The following is a 27,974-nucleotide window of genomic DNA, read 5'->3' as shown; positions in this document are numbered from 1 at the left end:
GAGCTGACACAATCACAATAGCCGCCTTTCGAATGTGTCTTAAAATATTCTTGTGTTACCTATTCTAAGATCGGTTCCGGACTTCTTTTTACTTTGCATATTGCTGTGTGTTTGTTGATTCCACATAGAATAGATGTACATGTATACATGGGGGGGGGGGGGGGGGGGGGGGGTCAGATTTCACTAAAGAAGTTATATATAAATTGAGGTCTAGCAGGACGGCAACAGTGGGGCGATTGGGTGTCCCGGCGAGGGAAGAACAAAAAATTTGCGAAAGCAAGTTTACAGATCTAACATTGTTGGGTTGATGTTTAGACGAGTTATATATATATACTTATATAGATTTATACGAGTCTAAATTCAAAACTACGTTCAAACCTATGATTGCGTTGGATAAAAACCGCAATTTTTATACTCGTGCATGTAAACCAAATTTCGTTGTAGAAAGGTCTAAATACAGCACAAACAACATTTTCCAAAAGACTAAAATAGTGAAAAAGTATATTTAAACAAAACGCATTTGACTAACAGGTCGAACAACTGATGTTCTTTAACCCTGCTGACTGCCATTATATATATACATGCCGCATTTGTGCGGCTATTCTAAGTCGGGATTTTCTGGCCTATGTTAGTTTAGTATGGGTTTTTTTTACTACTTATTTTGGTTCCTTTATATGTTTCGGAGATTTTTTTTTATTAAATTTCATATTTGCTGAACTTGGATACAAACATACTGTTTAGATGCAAGCAAAACCTCACTTGTGGGATTTCCTCACTGTGTTGTAGACCATGCAATTGGTGGCCCTGTGCTGTTTTCTGCTCTTAGGACGGGTTACTGTCTCTTTGACACATTCCCAATTTTCATTCCCAATTTTAAGTTCTAAAGTTTCCAATGAGAATAATGTCATGCTTTATACTATTCTAATCTAATATTGATAGACATTATATTTGTCAATATCTAAATGGTCAGAGTCAGAATTTTTTCACAACAATTAAAATCGTGATGTTTAAACTCCATACAGTTGCATAAAGGACCTACATGTTGTACTTATGATTTATCTGTTCTTGTCCTGAACATGTTCGAAATATTTGTGACTGGACGTAAAGAAAATAACAATCAATTACAGCGAATCAGTTAAAAGTAATATGTAGTAATATAATAATGTTTTAGAAAAAAAATGTATAAAGCTAGTATACTAAAATGAAACTCGCATTTTATAACGTCCAACACATGCATTTCTTCTTTAGTATAGCGGATAATTATTTCGACAGGAAATCTCAATTGTTGACAGTCTAGTTGGAGCGTTTGTCTGAGATTTATTATCGGAACTCCCAGCCTGTTTATTCTAATTAGCAACAAGCCCAACTTTAACATTCCTATCTTGTTTGATAATCACATTTGATTGTTTCAACAACGCGCCTTTTTCTATCTGCGGTAAATATTGGTGAACTTTGACATATATTATCAAGGTTGTAAAAAATATGTTGTTTTAAAATGCTACACAATAAATTTGCAATGAAACCTAACATAACGTATACTTGAGAGGCGGATCCAGCCATTTAAAAAAAAAGGGTCCAACATATGTCCCAATTCAAATGCAATAATAGTTAAAAAAAAAAAAAAAAAAAAAAGGGGGAGGGGGTTTCAACCCCTAGAACCTCACCCACCTCCACTCCGGAATCCCCAAACTGTAGTAAAATTTTAATTTACAAATCTACAAAAGTTACTTGCATGAAAATTGTTTTCCATTTTGTTTATAAAACTTGAGGAAGTCATAAAATTGAGAAAGGAAATGGGGAATTTGTCAAAGAGAAAACTACCCGACCATAGAAAAGACAACAGCAGAAGGTCACCAACATGTCTTCAACGTAGCGAGAAATTCCCGCACCTGGTCCTGGTCCCTATTAAACAAATATATACTAGTTCAGTGATAATGAACGCCATACTAAACTCCAAATTGTACACAAGAAACTAAAATTAAAAATAATACAAGACTAACAAAGGCCAGAGGCTGCTGACTTGGGACAGGCGCAAAAATGTGGCGGGGGTAAACATGTTTATGTTTATAACATACATGTATGTACATGTTTATATAAAATCTGCTATTTTCGGTCGTTAAATTATTTATAAAAAATACGTTTGGCGTTACAGAAAAGAGGGATGATTCCTACTTTCAATTTTCTTAACCCCTATACGAAAATCCGTCAAATCATTTTCACCAGAATATCTCATCTTTTACCTCTTCTCTTCATCCAGATCCTAATCCCTTGACCCCAACTGCCCGCCCGCTAACCCCCGCTTCCCTTCCCATGTTCCTTTACCTCTGTCCGTCTCTCAGGAAATAACGGGTTATGTGGGATCGCTTCATTTTTAAGTGATACATGTATGTGTTTACCATAAATATGTGTCTTTTAAAAGGTGTGTGGGTTCCCTAGATAATTATTTACCAAACTGTAACTTGTACAATGTAAATGTGTTCTTAGTGTAATATTTGTATGTTCCCCTAACAGAACACTTCAATGGTGAAAATTGGCACATTTCACTTGAAGACCATTTAATATAAAATCCTAAAAGAAACATTGTATTCAATGTTAAGTTGATGTGTTTTCCTATATGCAAATTAATATAATATATGTTCCTCCCAATATTGTTTCGCTAAATAATAATTTTATTAGGTGTTCCACATGGAATATTTCACTAAATGATGTATTTGTAATTCTTGTTTGATATTTTTTATTCATCTTGTTTTGGTAATCAGTTTTTCTATTTATATAGTATACATATATATAGGAAGATGTGGCATGTGCTAGTGGCAATGAGACAACTCTCTATCCAAGTATCAATTTATAAAAGTAAACCATTATAGGTTAAGGTACGACCTTCAACACGGAGCCTTAGCTAACACCGAACAACAAGCTATAAAATGTCCTTAAAATTACTAGTGTTAAACCATACAAACAGGAACGGTATTGGTTTTTTTTGGGGGGGGGGGGGATTGACAGTCAAATGATAAAATCTGAGTCAAAACGTAGCGGAACTTTAGCGTTGTTTTTATTTACTTGATGTATATTCAACCCATTGTCCTTTAAACTATCGATTTTCTAGACGAAAAGGTAACATTAAAAAAAAATTGTCACTCTCATGTGATAGAGTAAATTAACACCCTCGTATCAGCCATCAAAATATTGCATTTTCATATGAAGTATAATTCATTTTTTGTCGTTCACCAATTAAACCATAAGTCAGGCTGTTTGTTAACTTGTTTGAATTGTTTTACCTATCATTTCGAGGCCTTGTAACTGATTTTGCAGTTTGGTATTTTTTTATTAGTGAAGGCCGTACGGTGACCTTACGTTGTTAATTTTTGTGTCACTTGGTCTGTTGTGAAAAATTGACTCATTGATTACAATATCACATCTTTCTTTAAATTATGTTAATTACGCGAGCAAAAATTTAATGCATTACACGACGGTTCCCCAATGAATAGCCTTCATCTATAGATATAAATGGTTAGGAATCTGATATGCTACTGTGTAACAGTAATTGTAATATTTTCAAAAGTACACAAAGTCATCATGGTCACATGCAGTTGTGATAATACTAATTTGATTGAAAACCTTATACATATTTTTCTTAAAAAATTACAAGTTGAGAAAATTTAAATAAAATATGATCTAGTCTTAAGGTGGTATTAGTGTCTTCCTCCATCTTGGATTGTAAAAAACAGAGAACCAAAGATCTAGATTTTCCATCAAGATAGCAAAATTTGATGCAGGAATGCAGATATTTAATGTGAATTTTCATTTATAAGAGCCAATTTATAAGAATAGAACTTATAAATATTAATATTTTTGCAAATGTTAACTATTTTGGCTTGTTTTTAGGTTTTTTTAATTGGCATTTTAGGGGGAGGTATCTCTAAAACAGTGCATTTTCTGAAGGATTCATGGAATTTTCCTATTTTGTATTTAGTACGGTGACCCTATCTTTTCTTTTGATATTCTTAAAGCAGTGTCTGAAAACTATATTTTCCTGAAGTATTTAATAATTCTATCATTTTGTTTAGTTTCTAATCACAAAATGGTGTTTTTTCCTGTATAATCCATACAAAATGTGTCATTTTGTCCCGTCCTGTAGCTTGAGAAAATGCGCGTTGACTTATCATTCTTATTATATTTTTCGACATGTATCAATAGATACTACGTTTTGGCAAAGTAACGAACAAATTCTATCATTTTTATTTAGACTCCCATACCACCTTAAGTATTTTCTAGACTGATTTAACTCATTTCTGTACAATAGTTGGTACAATCAGGGAGAATCCATGAAATGTGAAAAGGGAGTGTAAATCCCAAAAGACAATTCATACCGGCGAGAGGAGCTAGGTGAAGGACAACTTTATCCTTTAGATACATATAACTGTGAGAACCATACTATTTTCTGTCTATTTCGATGAAAGGAGGGGGGTGAACATCTTGCACACGCCCTATCATAGATCGCCACTGGCAATGACAAGACTCGATTCTTTTATGATTAAGTGGTAAAAGATATGACATGGGTATATAATCTGTTTTAATCTTCATAAGTAGAGTTTGAATATTGATTATATTTTTTAGTAAGACTAGACATCGTGGTTTCGTCTTTGAATCAAAATACCTAGTATGCTTATTTTTAGACTGGACTTTAAGTACACGTATTGACGACTAATACATGTAAACCCATGCTGATCTTAAGGTGCACAGTTATCTTTGATTTCAAAACCTTTCTGTTTGAACCCGTCTTTGTTTTCTTGATACATTACACTTACAATAAACGAAATTTAACTTTTCAACTTATTAACCAAAATCGAGTGGTGTTATGGTGGGAGAGGACTGACATGTAAGAATGGTGTACCAAAGATTAACATAGATATAAAATAACTACTGAAAGAAGTCCATAATTTATTATAAATTACGTCTTGTGTGCATAGAGGAGCTTTGATACTACAGTTTATAAAAAAAATATTACATGTAATTAGTCACTTGATATAAACAAGCTTCAATCGATTTATATATACTAGTCAACAAAGGAAACGATTTGATTGGACTCCAGTGGCAAATAGTTCAAGAATGGTTCCGGACGAACACAAGAAACAATACAAGGCAATGTATATCATTAAATTGGATACACTGTAATAAGGAAAATAATAGGCCAATTGGTCCTATATTTACAAAGTGTTATGTTCTTATTAAAACTATTGAAGACAATTACGCGATTTCTGTTGTTGCAATAATTGATATTTCAAAAATCTTATTTTCACCAAAAAAATTCATGAATCGATTTTGAACTGAAAACTTCCAACTTAATCAAAGTACTGAAGTACTGAACATCGGATGACTCAAGTTCTTGTGGATGGTCAAAAGCAGATGTCACAGAAAAAGATCACACCTCTGTACATTTGCTATACCTGAAACTGAGTTTAATGTACAGAGTATATTTTTTTATGAGACAAGTTCTTGCGCGGATGATAAATAAATGACAGGAAATTCAACCGCACCGTAATAACTATGATATTGTTGAGATACAAATCAGTATACCTGGGACTATTATACTAATATAATAAACGTCACAGAGTATGCACTGGTTTGTTGTTATTTTATTATTAATATAACAGTTACATGTACAGTCCTTGGATGGTGTAAACTTCCCACTAACGTTACACCATACACCATTACACCATACACCATACAGCATTACACCATACACGTTACACCTTTGCACCATACACCTTTCACATTACACCATGCACCATTCCCCATTCTATCTACACGATCCGAAATTACCCATAATGCAATTAAATTTCAAATATTAAGATTATTATTATTGTTTATGTTTACAATTCGAAAAAATAAAATAAAAAGAAATTCGTTTCAACCAATGAGATGTCGTACACCATCATTCACACCATTCCCTATCGCACGTTACACAATCACACCATTCCTCAAACACCATTACACCATTCCCCTTACATCATACACCACAGCACCATTACACCATTACACCAGTACACTATACAATTTTTTTGGAAAGTTTACACCATCCAAGGGCTGTATATATAATTTCCACATTATTTATGTATATGCCTGTCCCAAGTCAGGAGCCTGTAATTCAGTGGTTGTCGTTTGTTCAAGTGTTACAAATTTGTTTTTCGTTCATTTTTTAAACATAAATAAGGCCGTTAGTTTTCTCGTTTGAATTGTTTTACATTGTCTTATCGGGGCCTCTTATAGCTGACTACGCGGTATGGGCTTTGCTCATTGTTGAAGGCCTTACGGTGACCTATAGTTGTTAATGTTTGTGTCATTTTGGTCTTTTGTGGATAGTTGTCTCATTGACAATCATACCTTCACATCTTCTTTTTTTATACTTCATCCATTTGTATATCAATATATTCTACTATGCTTTTAATAGTGCAGTGTAAGTGCATGGTGGACACTCTTTTGTAAGAAATCGATTTTTCTGAAAGATTAGATATGAGAAGCCATTCATATTTTCCCGCAAAAAATACAGAGTTACCGGTCCTTACCGGGAGTGTCGTAAAACGTTTTTCAGATATTCTTCCGCAAGCTTTAACACAATTTACAACTTCAAACGTTTAATGTTTTGCATGTTATTTTCTGTAATAAAGCACTAGCATGAATTTTATTAAATGGCGTGCATATATATTTCCAATTTCCTATACCTTTCCTAAGATTATAAATATAAGGCGATGTTGTATGATTGCCAATGAGACAATTTTCCACCAAAGTTCATATTAAGTAGATGTTAGCAATAAGAGGTAACGGTACGACCTTCAACAATGACAAAAGCCGATACCTTAAAGTCGATTATGAAAGTACACGACATAAATAAAAAGTGAAACAATTAAATTGAGAAAAATAACGGCATAATTCACAAATCAATTGGGAAAAACAAAAATTAATGACATGAACCATTACAACCACTAAATTGCAGGTTCTAGACAAAAGACAGGCGCATACAAAATGTGGCGGGTTTAAACATGTTTGTGAGCGCTCAACCTTCTAACATATGAACAAACTATAGAAGCCAGTTGAAAATGGCTTATCTCATCAGATCGATACAAACAGAAAAAAAACTAACTTAAACATAGACCGGGTGTGACAGAGTATTTATACATCTCTTACAACAAAATATAAAAAGTAGAGACCTAAGACTATATATATTGATGTTTCAACTCATGATGGGGTTTAACTTGATTTTTTAGACTAAGCCTTTTGAATATATGTTTAGGCTACAACAGTGAACTAATGGAAGAAATAAATGTCTAAAAAAAAACCACGAATGATATAAACATACAACATAAGTGCCTAACTATATAAGTTTAACATAGAAAAGTATATATATCTAAAAGAGATGTAAATTTCACACACATTATTTGATAAGAAGATACCAAGTCAATAGCTGATAAAGAAATTAAGAAAACAAATGGCACACATACAGGTGAACTCGTTTGGACCCTGCAAGATGATTGACCAAAAGGAAAAATGTAAATCCTATAATGCACTGGTCATTAGTCATTTCTTTGCATGTCTTCTGTCATAATCATAACAGACTAAATGCACTGATCCAGGGTTTGGTGTTTGAAGGCTCTACCAATGTTAGGAGTTAAAGAACCATATTTTACCCCCAAAAAATGGATGTAGTCTAATCTATGAAATATATTCATTTCTTAAAGAAAAGGGGGTGGGGTATAATTGAAGAAAAAAAAATAATAAGCAACTTCGCATCCAATTTAGGATTTCAAGCATGTCAGTCATTGTGATTACAATTTCTAAAACATATCATTTATTCATTTTTTTTTCTAATATATTTTTCGGTGTTCAAGAAGTTATCTAGTCCTCCCCTGAGTGCTCCGTATAAAAACATTTTGGGGGAAAACACAGATACATTGGATTTGACAGTTTGACACCACCATTTAATTGCTTTTGTGCTGCTACTCGTTACTCGACACGTTACTAGGATAATCTTGGGGTGATATGTATAAAACTACTTATCCGAAAGGACGGATTTTTTTCTACATGTCCTACGATAAATAAATAATACGATAAGATCTGTCCTACTAAAAAACGCTTGGGAACGCCCGAGAGCGCCCGAGAAAAGAAAAAGCGCCCGAGGAAGAAAAAAAGGCCCGGGAGAATAAGTGATTTCCTGAATGAAAAAAAAAAACATTCCGCGTTTCACCCGTATAAATGGGGATATTTACGATGCTAAATCTAAAGTGTGTAGATAGTGTTGTTGCACTTTTACATTTTAGATTTAAAAATTGTATATAAGTTGGTAAATATAAGTATATAGAAGAATCATGAACGATATTGTCCTCGATCAAAACGTATATTTAGTTAGTTTTAAAAAAATCAGTGCCCGAGGTCTAATATTCGCAACTGCATGGTGAACACTTGTTCAATTACTTTTACCGTTCTTAAATAATGTGCAACTCTTTTAATTTTATAAAATTAATATTAATCTGGGAAATTTGAGAAACGTATCTGTTGGTGTTTAACGATTTATAAATCTTCAGCATAAACTGTGATCCATTATTATCTTTTCGAAATAGTATTCATATATTATTGTTAAAATTGAAACATTCATCTCTATATATTTTCCCCGGGCGCTAATTTTTTTCCCGGGCGCTTTTTCTTCATCCGGGCGCTCCCGACGCTTTTTAGTAGGACCGATTAGATATCTTAACTTAAGTAGTTTTAAATTATTGAAAAACAATAGTTAATAGTTTTAAATAGTTTTAAGGAGTATGATTGAATTTAAGTAGAGTAGAACTCGTTTTTATAGTTTTACTTTAATATAATTTTGCAAGTTAAATTAATCTAATCGTTATTTTTCAGTACTATATGAATTATGTTGAAACAAAGTTACAATTTCTTTTAAAAATAACAGTATTTTTTAAATAGTTTATTACAGTGTAGAAAGTTGAACGTTAATCTTAATGGGATTCCTAAATGTTATGACACCTTCAGTAGGTCAGTCTAGTCATTAAGAGTTCAAATAATAGTCGTCTGCAAATGCAGCTGGTGGATATTTAATTACATTGTTTTTATCATCTCTGGGAATCAGGTTAACTTAGTGTGAAATTTTCTGTCTAATGTTGCAGACGTAAACAGTTCGCTTTTATTACAGCGAAAACAATGTTGTGAAATTATAATAAATGTTGTAAATATTGGATAAAAAATTTAGTTATAAGCAAACATTCGATGTCACTGCTTTAGAGGAGATGATACTTTTGCAAATTTAAATGTGAAATTACAAAAAATCCTAATGCAATTGTTATAAAATATATCATATAACAAATACTATGAGAAAAATATAAAAATATTCATAACTGTCATACAAGCTCGGAATATAGTTTCAATTGGGAGATATATTCTCCGTAACGCATTCGAATATCAACCAGAATACAGGTGCGCCTATACATGCGATTTCTTTATAATAAATAACTAGAGGCTCTAAAGTACGAAGTCCTGTTGGTCTCACACAGATTATAAAGTGTCTTTTAAAGTCCTGCGCTGAAGATGTGTAAAGTGTAGCGCTGGAGATATAGAGTCTAGCGCTAGAGATGTAAAGTCTAGCGCTGGATATGTAAAGTCCAGCGCTGAAGATGTAATGTCTAGCGCTGGAGATGTAAAGTCAAGCGCTGGAGATCTAAAGTCTAGCGCTGAATATGTAAAGTCAAGCGCTGAAGATGTAAAGTCTAGCGCTGGGGATGTAAAGTCTAGCACTGGAGATGTGTAAAATCTAGCGCTGGAGATATGCAAAGTCTAGCGCTGGAGATGTAAAGTCAAGCGCTGCAGATGTAAAACCAAGCGCTGCAGATGTAAAGTCTAGCGCTGAAGATGTACTATCAAGCGCTGGAGATGTAAAGTTAAGCGCTGGAGATCTAGATGTAAAGTAAAGTGCTGGAGATATAAAGTATAGCGCGGGAGATGTAAAGTCAAGCGCTGAAGATCTAAAGTCTAGCGCTGAATATGTAAAGTCAAGCGCTGAAGATGTAAAGTCTAGCGCTGGGGATGAAAAGTCTAGCACTGGAGATGTGTAAAATCTAGCGCTGGAGATATGCAAAGTCTAGCGCTGGAGATGTAAAGTCAAGCGCTGCAGATGTAAAACCAAGCGCTGCAGATGTAAAGTCTAGCGCTAAAGATGTACTATCAAGCGCTGGAGATGTAAAGTTAAGCGCTGGAGATCTAGATGTAAAGTAAAGCGCTGGAGGTATAAAGTATAGCGCTGGAGATGTAAAGTCAAGCGCTGGAAATGTAAACTCCATGCAGCGCTGGAGATCTAAAGTCTAGCGCTGGATATGTAAAGTCAAGCGCTGTAGATGTAAAGTCTATCGCTGTGGATGTAAAGTCTAGCGCTGGAGCTGTGTAATATCTAGCGCTAGAGATATGCAAAGTCTAGCGCTCAAGATGTAAAGTCAAGCGCTGGAGATGTAAAATCAAGCGCTGGAGATGTAAAGTCTAGCGCTGAAGATGTAAAATCAAGCGCTGGAGATGTAAAGTTAAGCGCTGGAGATCTAGATGTAAAGTCAAGCGCTGGAGATATAAAGTCAAGAGCTGGAAATGTAAAGTCCAGCGCTGAAGATGTAAAGTCTAATGGTATCAATTTTCTTGCACCAGATGCGCATTTCGACAATACATGTCTCTTCAGTGATGCTCGTAGCCAAAATATTTGAAATCCAAAGCTTATAAAAAAGATGAAGAGCTATAACCCAAAAGGTCCAAAAAGTATAGCCAAATCCGTGAAAGGAATCAGAGCTTTGCATGAGGGAGATACATTCCTTAATTTATAACAATTTCTATCATTTTGTAATAGCAAATAATAACACATAAAAAATCCGTATTTTCATGCCAGTACCGAAGTACTGGCTATTGGGCTGGTGATACCCTCGGGGACTAATAGTCCATCAGCAGAGGCATCGACCCAGTGGTAGTAATAAAATTAACGGTATCAATTTTCTTGCACCAGATGCGCAATTCGACAATACATGTCTCTTCAGTGATGCTCGTGGCCAAAATATTTGAAATCCAAAGCTTATAAAAAAGATGAAGAGCTATAATACAAAAGGTCCAAAAAGTATAGCCAAATCCGTATAAAGTGTAGCACTGAAGATGTAAATTCAAGCGCTGTAGATGTAAAGTCTATCGCTAGAAATGTAAAAACGTGTTTTATAGTGTGTTGCAAATAAGGATGCAAGAAAAGCACGGGTCACATCTTACCGGATAGCTCGAACCCACGCCTAACGGAAAACCTTTTTTCAATCCGTTCATATCCGTTAGACGTCCGTTCTTATTCGTAAGACGTCCGTCCATATCCGTTGCATGTCCGTTAAGCGTACGTTTTATCCGTCGACGTCCGTTCTGTCCGGTGGAAAATTTTGAGCATATTCAAAACGTTGAACGGACGTCCAACGGATAAAATGTCCGTTGAACGTCCGTTAAGCGTCCGTTTTGTACGGTACTCGTCCGTTTCGTTTCCATTTTGTATACGTTACGTGTCCGTTATACATCTGTTGGTGGTCTGGATGATAAACTCACCAACGGACTTCAACCGGACGTATAACGGATAAAACGGATGTTGAACGAATGAGAAACGGACTTCTACCGGACGTATAACGGATAAAACGGATGATCAACGGATCTGAAACGGATATATGCCAATTGAAATTTTTGTGTCAGAAATGCCAATTATTGGTATGTCAGATTTCTTAAGGTTCATGAATTCTTATTATTCATAATCAACCTTAAAATAAGGACGATTCTTCACAATCAAGCAGCTCTTATTTCAGACGCTGACCTTATGCGGTATTTTGAAAAATATAAACCAAAAACAGTTACACCTAAACATTTTGAATATTTATGCGATGTACATGTATTATTATTGTTGCCTTTTATTTTTCCGTATATATTGTTCATCCGTTTTATCCGGTACGCTTCCGTTAGGTGTGCGTTTTATGTGATACTCTTCCGTTGGATGTACGTTCGACATCCGTTCTGTCCGGTACATTTCCGTTTCTCGTACTTTGCATATCACACCTTACCGGATAGCACGAACGGACGCCTAACGGATGAAAAAAAAAGATGTACGGACAGAACGGATGTCCAATGTATATACGGATGGTATGCTGCTTTCACGAAAAAATACTTTGGGTAGCACTTTACCAAAGAGAATAAGCCTTCTTCAAATCTCTTCGATCATAAGCTTAAGTTTTATAAAAATGTCCATGAACCAGAGTTTGAATAGTGTCGAAACTTTTATATTGACTGCTTTATTTGAATGAACGAATCAGTACATTGCTTTAAAATTAATGCACTTATATAATAGAATCGAAGAGTACATCGATAGAGAATGGTTATTGAATTGGGTATGTTGTAAATGTTAGATGAAATTGTCTACGTTTTTTTATTCTTCTGTAATGTTTACTGTTTTCAGAGTGTTTTTTTTTTCTTTTTTAGCCATGGCTTAGTCAGTTTATTTTCGACTTGTGGGTTTTTATGTCCTCTGGGTATCATTTGCCTGTTTTTTAGTTACGATTTTTTTTAAAGAAATGGAGGATAAATGGTTTATTTTTAAATAAATTGTTACCTATGTCAAATTCAAAACATTGCCAGTGTTTATTTTATGAGATCACCACATGGTAGACATGTCTACCGAAACAAAAACATATTCCAATAAAATCGTTATTACGATATGATCGATTTTTTAATTTCTTGATGCATTATAAGCATTTCCAAAATTATTTGATTTCATAATATTAATCCACACATTATGCTATCTTATAATATTATTGATTTTTATAATATATCTTAAATTATGGTGTACCATAATATTCGTTATGGTGTAATACTAGCACTTTACCAAAGAAAATAAGCCTTCTTCAAAACTCTTCAATCATTAGCTTTAGTTTTTCAAAGATGACCATTAACGAGAATTTGAATGGTGTCGATAGAGTATGCATGTTATTAAATGTGGTATTTTGTAGATGATAAATGATAGTTATGGATTAACCGTTTTACAGATGATATCGGATATGTTCCTTATTTCATAACTAAAATCCCCTTTCCTTTTCACGTATATGACATACCGAATTAAAGTATTTACCGGGTTTGTAATAACATGAGCAACACGACGGGTGCCACATGTGGATCAGGATCAGCATACCCTTCCGGAGCACCTGATATCATCCACAGTTTTCGTTTGGGTTCGTGTTGTTCAGTTTTTACCTTTCTGTGTTGTGTATTGGGTTCTATTATTTGAATGTTTGTCTTTTCGTTTTTAGCCATAGCCTTGTCAGTTTATTTTCGATCTATAAGTTTGACTGTCCCTCTGGAATCTGTCGCCCATCTTTCACAGAGAGTGGTTATATTGTTTTAGTATTTTGTAAGCGCGACATTTTTGTAAACTTAATAGGTAGTAACATTCATATATGTAATTTATTATTGTATTAGTTTAAAGCAATTCAATGGGACGTCGTCATATATCTTATATGAATTCACTCGTTTAAACTTAAATTGGAGAACAAACAGTTTCCTTACGACAAAACACGATAATACCATATCAACCCGGCTTTTTACTAGTCTGAAATGTTCACCAGGATTCAAGTCTTGCTAGTTCACAAAGTGTCAGTCTGTTGTCTGCTCTCTGGCTGGAGTTGTCTCTTTTACATATATTCCCTATTTCGATCTCAATTTTATGTAATTAGACATGACGTCCTACTCGGACATATTATTGTGAATCCGGAGCAATAAGTCATTACTCTCAATAAAAAAAAAAATTTCCTTAATTCGGAAATTAAGGAATACAGGTGTTATAGTTTTAGAATATTAGCCGAGATAATAGAACAATTTTTAAACCTTTATACAACATTTCTCGTAGCTTTTATATTATATTTTATTGTTTGAATCAACTGATTTACCATTCAATGAATTGCGTTTAACACGTAGTGATTGATATTTGTTTGGAGTGTTCAAATCTCTATATTATAAATATTTAATATATTTATTTATATTATTCTATATTATATTTTGACTAACAAACTTCGTGTTTTGACTAGTATGATGTGTAAAGAAGTCAACGAATAAATTTGGATAAATAGAAATAGAATATTTTTTTTTCGATTTTAATATTATATATTAACAAACAAAAATAAAAGTCTATTATAAATGTCGTCATGTATAAGTCATCATCCACATTTCATACAGTACTTATATCTTAATTTATTTCCAAAAGATTATTTTGGCAGGTTGCACTCCCATTAGTACGTTGTGATATAATTTCAACTAGACATTAATATTATGAGTTCATTCTGCAATGTGTATAAATTTTCATATCAAACGTAAATTATGTCATCTGTTTCTTACCAATTAATGATACTGCTGAACTAAATAATATTGTATTACATATGACCTTGCTTCGCGTTGAAATAGTTTAATATTTACAATTTATTTCTTCTGCTGTTTTTATACTTGTATATAAATTAATTTTGTGGTTCTCAAGAACCAATATGTTATTTTAATTTTTTAAGAATTTTTTTCTGCAGATATATAGAAGTGAAATGGACAATAACTGAATTTTGATATGCAACGTGTTATGTAGGAAAATAACAATCATACATGTCATAGTGCTGTTTTAAATACTCAGGTGTATCTATCATCAAATATTGACCGACGTCGAAATAAATATTTATTGGTAATACATCAAAATGAATATCTAATTTCTACCTGCCTATGTTTATAGATTATGATTTAAATTCTGTCTTGATGTCTCGAGATGTAATTTTTATTTACATGTAAGACAACACAAGAGACTTTTCTTTTACAGACACAATTTTATTTTTAAAGGATTTGAAAAGAAACATTTCAAATTTGATGGTGACAGAAAAAATACGTTGTATGCATGTGTATTCGAATTAATGTACCCACCTTACCCAATATACACAAATACACATAAGCAACATTAAAACGGTCTGCAACATAAACTGAATTTGAAACAATAACAATTGCATGTAATGAGTTTTTGTGGATCTGACCATTAATTAAATTTCGTCAAATCAAGACATATAAACACGTGAAAGTAATGTGTTTCTATACCTATTGTGTACATAGTCATTTATAATTTATAAAGACGTCTGAAGGATGTGTACTATTTTTTTATAACATTTCCCCTTGATAAAACTTATGTATTGAAAACGAGGTCAACTGACACACTTATTTTCTACATTTATTTTCTAAAACACGATTTATTCATTGTTTAAGGAACGATAATACACTTAACAAAAATATGGCTTATAAGACGACACGATTTGTCTCCCTTGTACAAAATACTGTTCTAGATAAAAGACATTGAAGACGAAAGCATTTTAAATAAGACGCGAGAAAGGCGACGATTGTCGGATGAATATAATCAATAGATGATTATAAAAATAGCATTTCAAGATTAATAAATTACGGAACTTGTTAGCAGTACCCAAAACATTGTTTTTCGGACACATCAAATTTTATTTTTTCATGCATAATTATGAAATTCAATAATATTCAAAATTATGGACACACATAATATTACTGGAAATATTATTTAATCTCATAATATTATGGCTTTTCATAAAGCAGTCAAATTTAGCCAATTCCATAATATTATGGAGTTCGCTAAGTGCCCCGACTGAACAATGATTATTAAACCCAACAAAATCAATCAGAAAAATGCAAAAAGGTGGTTAGAGACTTCATTACTAAATAAATTCAATTTTCCATCACGAAAAGGAGCAGTTTTGATTGAACGATACATTCAAACCACATTCCGTCAATGTCATTTATGTTGGTCGTGCAAAACGCATGTTCACACATTATTGAATACATGTGCATGCCTTTTTGTCGAGCCTTGGACTTTTGTCGAAAAAGCGAGACATAGCAATCCTACATTCCGTTGTCGTGGTCGTCCTCAACAAATATTCACTCTGTGGTAAACGTTTTTGGAATTTTCGGTAACTTTCATAAATAAAGGCAACAGTAGTATACCGCTATTCAAAATTCAGAACAATGACACAACAGAGACACAACACCGAAACAACACCGAAACGTAACACACAAAGAAACGAGCTTTAATGGCAGTGTTAATTATAACATTAAAATGACAACATTACATGACAGGGTTACAATAAATAAACAGATAAATGGGAGAAAATAAAGGACAGAGAAACAAACAAATAATAGCCATCCAAAGGTAACAGGTTAGAAAATATTTTTAAACACCAGACGCGCTACGTCCACACAAAAACTTAAACTGTCCTAGATTTCTACAAAACTTGGACAGAAGCTTTTGTTTTTGATGTGTTTTATTGTTTGATTTTGCCATGTAATCATGGACTTTCCAAATTGATTTTCTTCTAAGTTTAGTATTTTTGTGATTTTAATACTTTTTCTTTATGATCATTGTTTTTTTTACAAATGAACTTAGTTTTTCTGCCACAAAACAATTATATTCACTCTGTGGTTAAAGTTTTTAAAATGTTAATAACTATCTGACATTATCCTGGATTTATACTTATACCAAACTTTGACAGAAGCTTGTTTATTATCCAAAGATAGTAGCTAGAAGAAAATTTTGTTAAAATTTTATTCTTGCTTTTCTGTATTTTACTTGTAAATGGACTTAGTTTTTCTTACAGTTAACATAACTTAGTCTGCAGTTAAAGTTTTTAAAACATTTTTTAAAACTATACTGGATTTTTATCAAACATGGACAGAAGCTTCTAATAATAAAAAGATAGTTTCGAGAGGAATATTATATTAATTGTTTTCCTCATTTGTGTTGGGCCTGCGATTAACAGCAAAAGTAGGCGAGACACTGGGTTCCGCAGAACCCTTCAAAATTGTTTGTGGTAATATTTTTCCAAATGCAAAATATTCATGTTTTATACTCAAATGATTTGAATACATAATAAGGAATAAAAATTTGTTTTGCAATAGGACATTTAATTCAATTAACAAGACTAGTTTGTTTTCCTGTGCTGCGCTAGGTGAGCCTTATCAATATATTTGACTTTTATTTCATGTCTTATGATAACATTTGTTTATTTTCATAACAAAGATGTGGAATTCTGGCCAAAAGAAGATAAAACAAGGAAAACCTTCAAAAAGATGTCTGAAAATGGAATGATACAAAAAGTAGACCTCTACCAGATTTGGGAGCAAGAAGAATTCCGTCAGATTTTACCATTTAAAGAGTACATATTTGATATGCTGATACATCTAGATATCGTATCTGAACAGCGTAGATATGATACAAAAACCGGAAGTCGCCTACAAATAGAAAACTTCTTTGTACCCTGTATGCTAACACAAAGAAATGAGACAGATTACTTGACACAAGAATGTACGCCAGAAAGGACTCTCAGTTTGGCCTTTGTTTTCAAAGGAACCATTATACCTCCAGCTTTACCAAATCGTCTCATATGCGCCTGTCTCAGTATGTGGACATTAAAGCAATACGATGGAAGGAAACTTATGTTTTCTGGGTTTATCGGGTTATCATTTGATAAAGAGCATGATATTGTTGTCTGTGTAGAAGGCAATAAGATCATATTGCACCTAGTCCACAAGCGCTCAAAGGGTTTGATAATACCTGATATAGCCACTGGTGTCCGGGATTGTTTGTTTGTTACTTTAGAGAGAATTTCCGAATTTTATCAGTCTTCCATCCATTGTAAAGCCAGCAGCAAGTTACCCTTCCACACCGAGTATTCCTGCTCGAAATTAAAATGTTTCATTTCGGAAAACAAGATGGCTTCAGACACTGAGGAATGTATTTGTGAACACGGTGAAAACATCAAAAATAGCTGGAGTATCTGGAACAAGAAAAGGGTATGTATTCACTTTTACTGGTACATCAATGAGTGCAATTTATAATTTAATTTCTAAGCCTGTGCATATGTCGTTAAGCTCCCGTATTTCAGAATTTGCTTTCAAATGTTAGACATTCAAACTTTCAACTCTTTATAAGAAATAAGATATGCTTTATGAGTGTCAATGCGATAACTCACCACCATAAACCAAAATGACGTAGAATTCAGCGACTATATGGCGCCGTAAGGCCTTCAACCATTAGAAAAATATATATCAAGCTCTAAAAGTTGTTATGTAAAAATGTTTTGAACAGCGGTATACTACTGTTGCCTTTATTCATACATTCAGAGACAAATTTATATTTGTACAAACTTGTTGATGTTGGTATGATAGTAACTAAACAGCACAGGACGAATGACAGATGGTCAAACTGATGCTAATGTTGCTATAACATCTCTTTATTTAAACCATTTTCAGTGTAAAATAGAGGAGCAGATTGATATTTGTAATATTTACCTGACATTGCTTGTGGTAACTTTTAGCATTTGACAATATTGTATTTTTGTTTATCATGTGTGCTTTGTCATTAATTTCACACATTCTCTAAAATGAAATATTTGTTGTGGACCGATAAGCAAGTAGGTTGCTTACATGGAATTATACAAATACTTGAATTGTAGAGTTATTTTCTATTTTACAGGAACAAAATCAGTGTGATGCCAATTGTCCAGGTAAATGTATTATTTCTCTGTCTGCACTTGCTTATTTTTGACCAGAGTTAACATTTAACTTATGAAAATATCCAATTTCATAGTTCATGTCATAAACCATGCTACTGACATGCGTTAGTGCTGATAATTGTTTTCAACATAATGATATTTCACATATATATCAGATTGGAACATCTGTGGAAAAGTAATGGGTTTTTACCATCTGAGTTTACAATTACCAAAGTTAGATTTGGTATGAGTTCCAATGAGACAACTCTACATCCAAGTCACAATTAATAAAAGTAAACTATTATAGGTCAAGGTACGGTCTTCAACAGGGAACCTTGGCTTGCACCAAACAGCAATCTATGAAGGGCCTCAAAAATTGCTAGACTGTGTAAAAGCATTCAAATAGGAAAAAACAACGGTCTAATCTATATAAAAAAAAGAGAAGCAAGAAACACTTATGAACCAAATCAACAAACGACAACTACTGTACATCAGATTCCTGACTTAGGACAGGTGCAACCAATTGCAGCGGGATTAAAGGTTTTTATGGCACTTAAACCTTTTCAAAAGGTGCATGTATTAGTAACTTTCAATTTAAAAAAATATGATTTACAAGATTAATTGCTGTAAATTATTAAAGTATATCTCAGAACAATTATAAGTTAATTGTCTACGGTTGCTGTCACAAAATGATTTATGTGCAACATTAAAATTAATATATTTAGGTGTATTTTGTGAACATAGTTTCTCAGAAATTAGAATAAGGTCACTGCATATGTTGCTAATATTGCGTACCCAATAACTATTGATGTTGAATACTTATCTCGTCATATATCAGTATACTAACATTCTATCTTCACAAAGTTTATGTTTTTTAAATCATGTTTAGGTTTGAGTGAAGATGCATTATCTCAGATTCCAAGTGACAAAGAATTGCTCCGGCTGTCTGTTAATTGTGAGACACGCATGCTTCACGATTTGGCTCTCCATCTTGGAATGAGAGAGATCGTATGGCGTGATATGGAATACAACTACCCAGGAAATGCACAGCTTGTAAAGTTTTTCACACTGATGCATTTGAAAGAGAATGATGACATAACATTCACAGAATTGGAAAACGGATTGAGAGAAATGGAAATAACACCACATACATTATGTGTGGTAAGTAACTACTGCAATGGACTGGCACAATTGTATTTTTCTTTCTATATATTTGGTATATTCTATGGTTTCAAGGTTAACATAGACCTAATAGAGACATATGCAACGTCATTTCAAATTATAGATTCTAGTTTTGATATTGTGTATCATCTAATTTTACTTCAGTTTCCCTTTATTTATCTCGAGATAGCATGTTTCCTTTGATCTTATGATTTTTGATATGACTCACTTTCTGTACATACTACCATCAGATTTTTGTTGAGCCTACAAAATTAATTTCGTGAACGTGAAACATAGCAGTCCTAGATTCCGGTTAAGGCGGCGGTGGCAACGTAAGCATTAAAGTTCAGTCTGTGTTTAAAGTTTTTCATTAGATATCATTAACTTTTTCAAACCGTCCTGGAATATTATAAAGTGTAGATCCTTGTAAATGACCAACATACAGTATCTAGAGCAAAATTTGGAAAATTTTTGTTTTCGTTGTTCCATGTATTAAAGTGGCTTTAGCTACGAGGGAATACATATGAAAATGAAAGAGTGAAATAACTATTCGCTTTTAGTAGCCATTGTTGGTCAATTTTGTCAAAAAAGCTAAGAAACAAAGCTAATAAATTATTCGCTTGTGGATAACTCGACCCGTATTGGATTACGTATTTAATTGACCTTTTTTTATTCCATTAGCTAGAGATGGGTTTTGCATTAATAATGCGTTCTTAGTTATTATAATGAAAATAATGTCAACATGAAACAATGAATAATTTGATTGACCTATTCTATAAAGGTAAAAACGATGATTATCATATATTTTAACCTTTACAAAAAGACAGAAAAAACAATTATTTAAGTTTGCTATCTCTCTATTTATATCATTACTTATGTTGATAAGGTGTTATATCAACGTTAGCAATCTTAGAAGGTCACTTTAATTGTTAATTAGATGGCATATAGACTAGAATACACACGAATGGCTTATACATATTATCGACTCCATGCATTGTGAATTGTTTATTTAGGACTTTTTTATTATCTAAATATACATATTAGTAGTTGTAAATCATATTTTATAATTTGAATCAAATCGATAAGCATGAATTTGACACCCACTGCGTCATGATAAATAGACTTTTAACAGTTAATAAGTATATAGAGTCTAGGGTTAAAGTTTGTTTCACATCAACATGATACATCACATTGTAAAACCTACCTAGAATTTTATGAAACATTGGCAGACGCGTTAAGTGATTACCAGTAAGAGAAAATGTCTGATGCAATTTTTTGGAAATATATTTTCATTTTCAGTATCCTTTTGAAAGATGGTCTTACTTTTCAGTTAACATTTACAGACAGTTTGGGATTTTGTTTACCGTGCTAAGTGTGTAAGCCTTCATAAAACTAAGACAGAAGTTAAACTTCTTGACCAAGAAGTAGCATATAAAGAAAAAAAATCGAAAAATTCTGTATTTCACTGATAAATGGACTGAGTTTAATTAAGTCAGCATTACACTTTGACACTTAGCAGCAATTGGAACCGAGACAAATGGTTTTTTGGATTCCCTGACGAATGTTTGAAATGATTTTTGCGTTGGACATTTCTGGTCCAGGAGGGTCGTGAGGTTTTATTTCAACACAAAAGCTTTTATGTAATTATATTTCCTTCGTTTTTACCTACGAGAAGGGGTAACTTCTATATACTTTATGTGCTATAAATAACTAAACCCATTTTGTTATTGTGAAACTTAAAATTTAGTATCTACTATCTTTTTTTCTAGGCATCTTTGTTTGAATATTTATGTAGGTGACTGTTTACACCTGTCCCGTTACTGACCCAATGGTGTCACTTTAACTACAAAAAAACTGTCTTACGATTGTGTTTGGTTGTTTTGTTCATGCATCGTTGTCAATATAATGGACTTTGATGCGAGTGCCATACAAGTGAGAATTTTAGCTGGCTATAAAACCAGGTTCAATCAACCATGTTCTACATAAGAAAATGTCCTTAACAAGAATATGACAGTTGATATCCATTCTTTTGATGGGTTTGAGCTTTTGATTTTGCCTCTTTAAATTTTCCTCGGAGTTCAATATTTTTGTTAGTTTTTAATTTTTTTGTTTACAAGTGAGTGGTTTAATTGGCTATAACACACTTACGTCTCCTGACAAATGCGTGTACCGAGTTATGAATATGGCCGCTGTTGGCTTTTTTTCACTTTTTGTCGAGCCTGCAACTTTTGTTGCAGAAAGCTCGACATTGGGATAGTGATCCGGCGGCGGCGGCGTTAGCTAACTTCTTAAAAGCTTTATATTTTAGAAGTTAGAAGACCTTGATGCTTCATACTTTGAATATAGATGCCTCATGTTACGAAGTTCCCAATAGTCACACGTCCAATGTCCTTGACCTCATTTTCATGGTTCAGTGACCACTTGAAAAAAAAGCTCAGATTTTTTTGTAATGTTAATTTCTCTCTTATTATAAGTAATTGGATAACTATATTTGGTATGTGCGTACCTTGCAAGGTCCTCATGCCCGTCAGACAGTTTTCACTTGACCTCGACCTCATTTCATGGATCAGTGAACAAGGTTAAGTTTTGGTGGTCAAGTCCAAATCTCAGATACTATAAGCAATAGGGCTAGTATATTCGGTGTATGGAAAGACTCTGAGGTGTACATGTCCAACTAGCAGGTGTCATTTGACCTTGACCTCATTTTCATGGTTCAGTGGTTATAGTTAAGTTTTTGTGTTTTGATCTGTTTTTCTTATACTTTATGCAATAGGTCTTCTATATTAGGTGTATGGAATGATTGTAAGGTGTACATGTCTAACTGACAGGTGTCATCTGACCTTGACCTCATTTTCATGGTTCAGTGGTCAAAGTTAATTTTTTGAGTTTTGGTCTATTTTTCAAATACTTTATGCATTAGGTCAACTATATTTGGTGTATGGAAATATTTTATGATCTATATTTCTGTTACGCAGGTTTTATTTGACCTTGACCTCATTTTCACGGTCCATTGCTAAGTGTTAAGTGTTTGTGTTTTGGTCTGTTTTTCTTAATTTATAAGCAATAAGTCATCTATATTTGTTGTATTGAAGAATTGTTAGCTGTACATGTCTGCCTGGCATGGTTCATCTGACCTTGACCTCATTTTCATGGTTTATTGATCAATGTTTTGTTTTCTTGGTTAATGTTGAGTTTATGTGACAGTTGTAATAAAGCTTTATATTTAGGTCTATCAACATAATATCAATGATTAGAAAAGAAGGCGAGACATTTCAGCGTGTGCACTCTTGTTCAGTTAAATAGTATCGTTTAAATATGTAAATTTCTGATGAACGTCCTGTTTTTGAATTTGTCTTTGTGTTCAGTATTTTTGTTATACTTTTTTACATTAATCTTTGCTCTGATTAAGTTTATATGATACTAATCGTTGATCAAAACCGTCATACCCAATGAGTAATTTGAACATGTCTTTAGATTCTGATATGGACCATTTACTTCTGTTATAACTGTAGGAACTTGTTTCCACATAACATTGATCAATGTTAGATTGAACTCACCACCCTGAAATAAATTGATGTTTAATATGATAATATTTCCAGGTACGTCAGAGAAAACAAGTGAAATCTAGTAAGTATTTTGATATTTAAAGGCTTTGCTTATGCATGCTATATTTAAAAAAACAATCTTACTATTATGAATCGTAAAAAAATCATAATATTATGCTTACCTTGGTACAATATCGGATTAAGGGAAGTTAACAAAAACAAAAGGTTATCTTGGTTCATTTTTACCTAACTGTGCAACCTGGATTTTTCACATTTCATGGGATTAAGTAATCATAATTTTATTATCTTTATCATATAGTTATGTATCTTTTTTATTACAAAGCAGTTAACACATACTTATGAAAACATAATCACTATATTTACAGAACTTTATCTTCCATGCGTGATTTGGTTGTAAAAATGAAAAGTTATGACTGCCTTCCTGAATTTATTCCAATTACTTAAAACAATCAAAGTTTCTCTGTGTCCGTCGACTACTTTCATAAAGATATTCACATCGTTAGAAACTATTGAACCAATTTTGACAAAACCTAGTGTGAATATTTCATTGAGTATGCAGCATAAATGTTGTTCTGACAACAAGCATGGCTGATATGGCTAATTATAGAACATACGGTTACTATGAATTGTTTTGTTTAAAATCTTAAAAGCCTGAATAATAGTAGATAGACAAATCTATTACATGGGCCAAATGTGTTTACCAATTTTTCGAACTTTGGAGCTTAGTGTTTTGTAACACAAACATATAAACTAAGCAATTGTGAATTTAATGATCATACTACATTGTGTTTTGTGTACTGTAATGTGTCTTTTGTCATTTTTGTCTCACTTGTGACAAAAGTTGAAGAATGTGAGACAATCTGGTGACGTTTTAACTATTTTGTAAAGCTTAATATTTCAGAAAGTAGAAGACCCAGATTCCTTAGGTTACAAAGTTCATGTTTTGTATATGTTTATCGTCATCTGCCTCATTTTCATTGCTCAACGGATGTTTCAGTAATGATTCTCTCTTATGATAAGTAATACTATATATAACTGGTTCCTTTGAATGTCTTGTTGTCAGTCAGACATCCATCACCAGACCTTGACCTTTATTAATGTATCAATGAGCAGGCTTATGCTTACTTGGTCAAGTTCGTATCTCAAATACTATTTATGCAACAAGACAACTATGTTTGGTAAGTGTAATGAATGTAACGTATACATGTCTGACTAAACTTAATCTCATTTTCAGGGTTCATTCAATTTGTTATTCTTTATGATTGGACATTTTTCCAGACATCCTACCGTAGTCTAAAATCAGTAATCTTGTTGGTTCGTGCGGTATTTATTAGAACTTATCACAAGGGAAACTACGCATTGGCATCTCTACGCTACTTCCAACGTTCTTATGCCCCACCTACGATAGTAGAAGGGGAATTATGTTTTCTGGTCTGTGCGTCCGTTTGTCCATCCGTTTGTTCGTCCCGCTTCAGGTTAAAGTTTTTGGTTAAGGTAGTTTTTGATAAAGTTCAAGTCCAATCAACTTGAAACTTAGTACACATGTTCCCCATGATATGATCTTTCTAATTTTAATGCCAAATTAGAGTGTTGACCCCAATTTCACAGTCCACTAAACAAAGAAAAAATAGTGCGAAGATCAGGTTAAAGTTTTGGTTAAAGTTTTTGGTCAAGGTAGTTTTTTTATGAAGTTCAAGTCCAATCAAACTTAGTACACAATCATGTTCCCTATGATATGATCTTTCTAATTCTAATGCCAAATTAAAGTATTGACCCCAATTGCAGGGTCCACTGAACATGTAAAATGATAGTGCTAGTGGGGCATCTGTGTACTAAGATCTGTTTTTATTGTAATTCTAAATTATTCGCTCAAAAATGCCAATTTTCTAATGGCCGTTTCAGACCTTAGTTCCTAATGCCTAAAAATATTTTAGAACTTCGCAAAATCCCACTTCCGGCCTCCACTGCTTTGTGTACATTCCATTCAGCGTCATCGATCTGGTGGCAGACAAAACAGGTCAAGCAAGTCGTATTTTTATGAACTTCAAAAATGACAAGCACCTTACGTCTTACGCTATTTTCCCGCGAAAAAAAACCCTCCAAAATGGAAGGAAAATATGAAAAAACGATGTTCATGCTATAATTTTTATCAGGAATATAGATTAGGTTAATGAAAAACGATTTACATTTATTTTTCATAGAAATATAGAAAAAATAGATTGATGCAATATAAAAAGATCAATATTCTGACAATGATGACCGTAGTGAAATATTCATACAAAATTCCATTGACACTGATTAATGTCGAATGTCATGGCTAAAAATGAGTTTTCCTGTTGAATAAACCACCAAATTATTGCAAACAATTTCAAAGCAATATCACACAAACAAATAATATAATTGACTTAGAAAAAAAAAAAGAAAAAGAAAAAATCACCTAATTGACAATAGAGCAAATTGATTGGGTAGAACGAATCAATGCATCACGTGATTTTGACGACATTGGAATTTGAATGCAAACAAACCGGGTCCGCATATTAAGTATGGAACAACATCGTACATCGAGTGACTGAGAAACAATTATGAGTTCTACCCTTCAGTTCTCACAAGCATAACACGCATTTACTGTCCAAGATAAACAATATTCCATTGTTTAAAAAAGCATTCAGGGTAACACTGCAATTTGTGTCTTTGATTAGTTTTAACGAATTATCTTTAGATATATTTGATTTCTTATTCCAGGTATTCCTGACGATATTCTAGACTGTATTCCATCAGATGAAATTGTAGATAGATTAGCACCACTGATTGGCAAGATAGTCTTTCAACTAGGAATAGAACTTGGACTGTCTGTAGAAGAGCTAGAGACCATCAAAGAGAAATGTGATCGTGATTTGCCAGCACAGACTAAAGAAGTGTTGTTTACATGGAGGAAAGACAGAACCGTGAAACCAACATTACGTGTTCTTGAGCAAGTTTTTGTAGATATTGGTAAAGGAGCAAGGTGTTTAAAGGAGGTTGTAAAGGATGTTGATCCCAATACACTTAAAGAAGTAGAAATTGTTACAGGTAATACTATATGAACGGTCTGTAAATGAAAAATACACTATAAGGTATGATTTAAATCAGGTATTCAGTACAGATTCATAACAGAAATATATAAAATCAGTGCTAAACCACTATTTTTAAAATAGTGCTGCCTAGTATTATACAATGACCATGACGTTATGTTTGTTGAACGAAATTACATAGACTCAGGGAAATGTATAAAACAAAGTTGGTCTATTGTACCTCACCGTATGGTTAATCAACAATCACTTTTCTACCGTTATTGTCTGACGTATTAAGTTATTGCTAAACCATACCTTGGTTACTAATTGCATAATACTTGCTCAATAACGCCAAGTGATGACAGCTCCGAAATCACTTGCTGCATGAAAAAGGAGGGGGAAAAACAAAAACAAATACATTAACTGGAAAGGGTATTTTTGTCAACCGTCCACTCCATACTGATAATTTTACATGTATTCTTTCAAAACTGATCTACATCAATATAATATACTGATAATTTTACATGTATTCTTTCAAAATTGATTTACATCAATATAATATACTGACATTTTTTTTGTTTTTCCTCTTATGCAATAAAATTGAGAATGGATATCGTAAATGTGTCCCAAAGACAACAACCCAACCATAGATCAGACACCTTACTTTGAATTTCGAATTTAATCTGTGTATATGTTTCGTGGCAGTTTTCTCATATAAAATGATATTTTTTTGGGCAACAACATCTGATAAACAAAAGCAATGTAGGATGATTGTAAGCATTGTTTTACTTGAAGATCCACGAAACTTCTTTGTTATTAAACTGGTCTGTTCATTTACAGATAGAATCAGAGAACACGAAAACAGAATCATACAAGAAATACAAAGCACCCAGATTTTAGACTATATGATGACACATCTGGTGATATCAGTAGATGACAGACGCCGTATTGAACAGCATGCAGGACAAGATGATCAGAACAAAGCATTGTTGGATATCGTGAGCAAACGGAGAGAACCTGCTTACAGTGTGTTCATAGATGGATTACGTATTTATGGATACGAAGATATCGCTCATGATTTGAAATGTGATTCAGACGAAATGAATCAAAATACAACATCAACATCTACTGACATAGCAGGTATGGCTGAAGGGTTGATTATAAACACAAGAAAACAAGGTTTTATACTGGGAAAAAGTAAAATCATAAAAATACTGAACTCCGAAGCATATTGAAAACGGAAAGTCCCTTAATATCAAATGATAAAACACATCAAACGAACAGTCATATTCCTGACTTTGTACAGGCATTTTCAAATCATTTAATTTGTGAATTGTGTTACATATTCATTCAAAATAAATATGATGTATCTAATTCTTAAGATTATCTAGCAGATCATATGCGTCGTATTTATTTAAGTATACCACTTTTCTGGCATACCAATGTAGGTTACTGAGAGTATCAGCACCTCAGTAGTCAGTTCTTCGGTAGTGACATGATTCAACAAACCTTTCTAAAATTGTCTGTTTACAAATTTTGAAATTATTAAGAACCTAAGGTTTCAACACACT

The 27,974-nt window shown here is 33.1% G+C and overlaps 1 protein-coding gene and 1 long non-coding RNA gene across 2 annotated transcripts in view; both read left to right on the top strand.

Moving 5' to 3' along the window:
• LOC139482485 (uncharacterized) overlaps positions 1-27,974 on the top strand; it is a 250,762-nt gene that overhangs the window by 217,425 nt on the left and 5,363 nt on the right. The window lies entirely within an intron of this gene.
• The window catches only part of LOC139482551 (uncharacterized), a 74,305-nt gene that overhangs the window by 44,350 nt on the left and 1,981 nt on the right, over positions 1-27,974 (top strand). Inside the window, exons 12-17 of the mRNA XM_071266464.1 lie at positions 17,153-17,925; positions 18,608-18,638; positions 19,516-19,787; positions 23,387-23,414; positions 26,096-26,422; positions 27,244-27,543. Of these exons, the coding sequence (XP_071122565.1) occupies positions 17,153-17,925; positions 18,608-18,638; positions 19,516-19,787; positions 23,387-23,414; positions 26,096-26,422; positions 27,244-27,543 (1,731 nt within the window). The remainder of the gene's footprint in view (positions 1-17,152; positions 17,926-18,607; positions 18,639-19,515; positions 19,788-23,386; positions 23,415-26,095; positions 26,423-27,243; positions 27,544-27,974) is intronic.

Source organism: Mytilus edulis, chromosome 7, assembly GCF_963676685.1.
Source record: "Mytilus edulis chromosome 7, xbMytEdul2.2, whole genome shotgun sequence".
NCBI classification, from domain to species: domain Eukaryota; kingdom Metazoa; phylum Mollusca; class Bivalvia; order Mytilida; family Mytilidae; genus Mytilus; species Mytilus edulis.
Note: the sequence above shows the minus strand (reverse complement) of the source record. Positions and strands in the feature narration are given on the sequence as shown.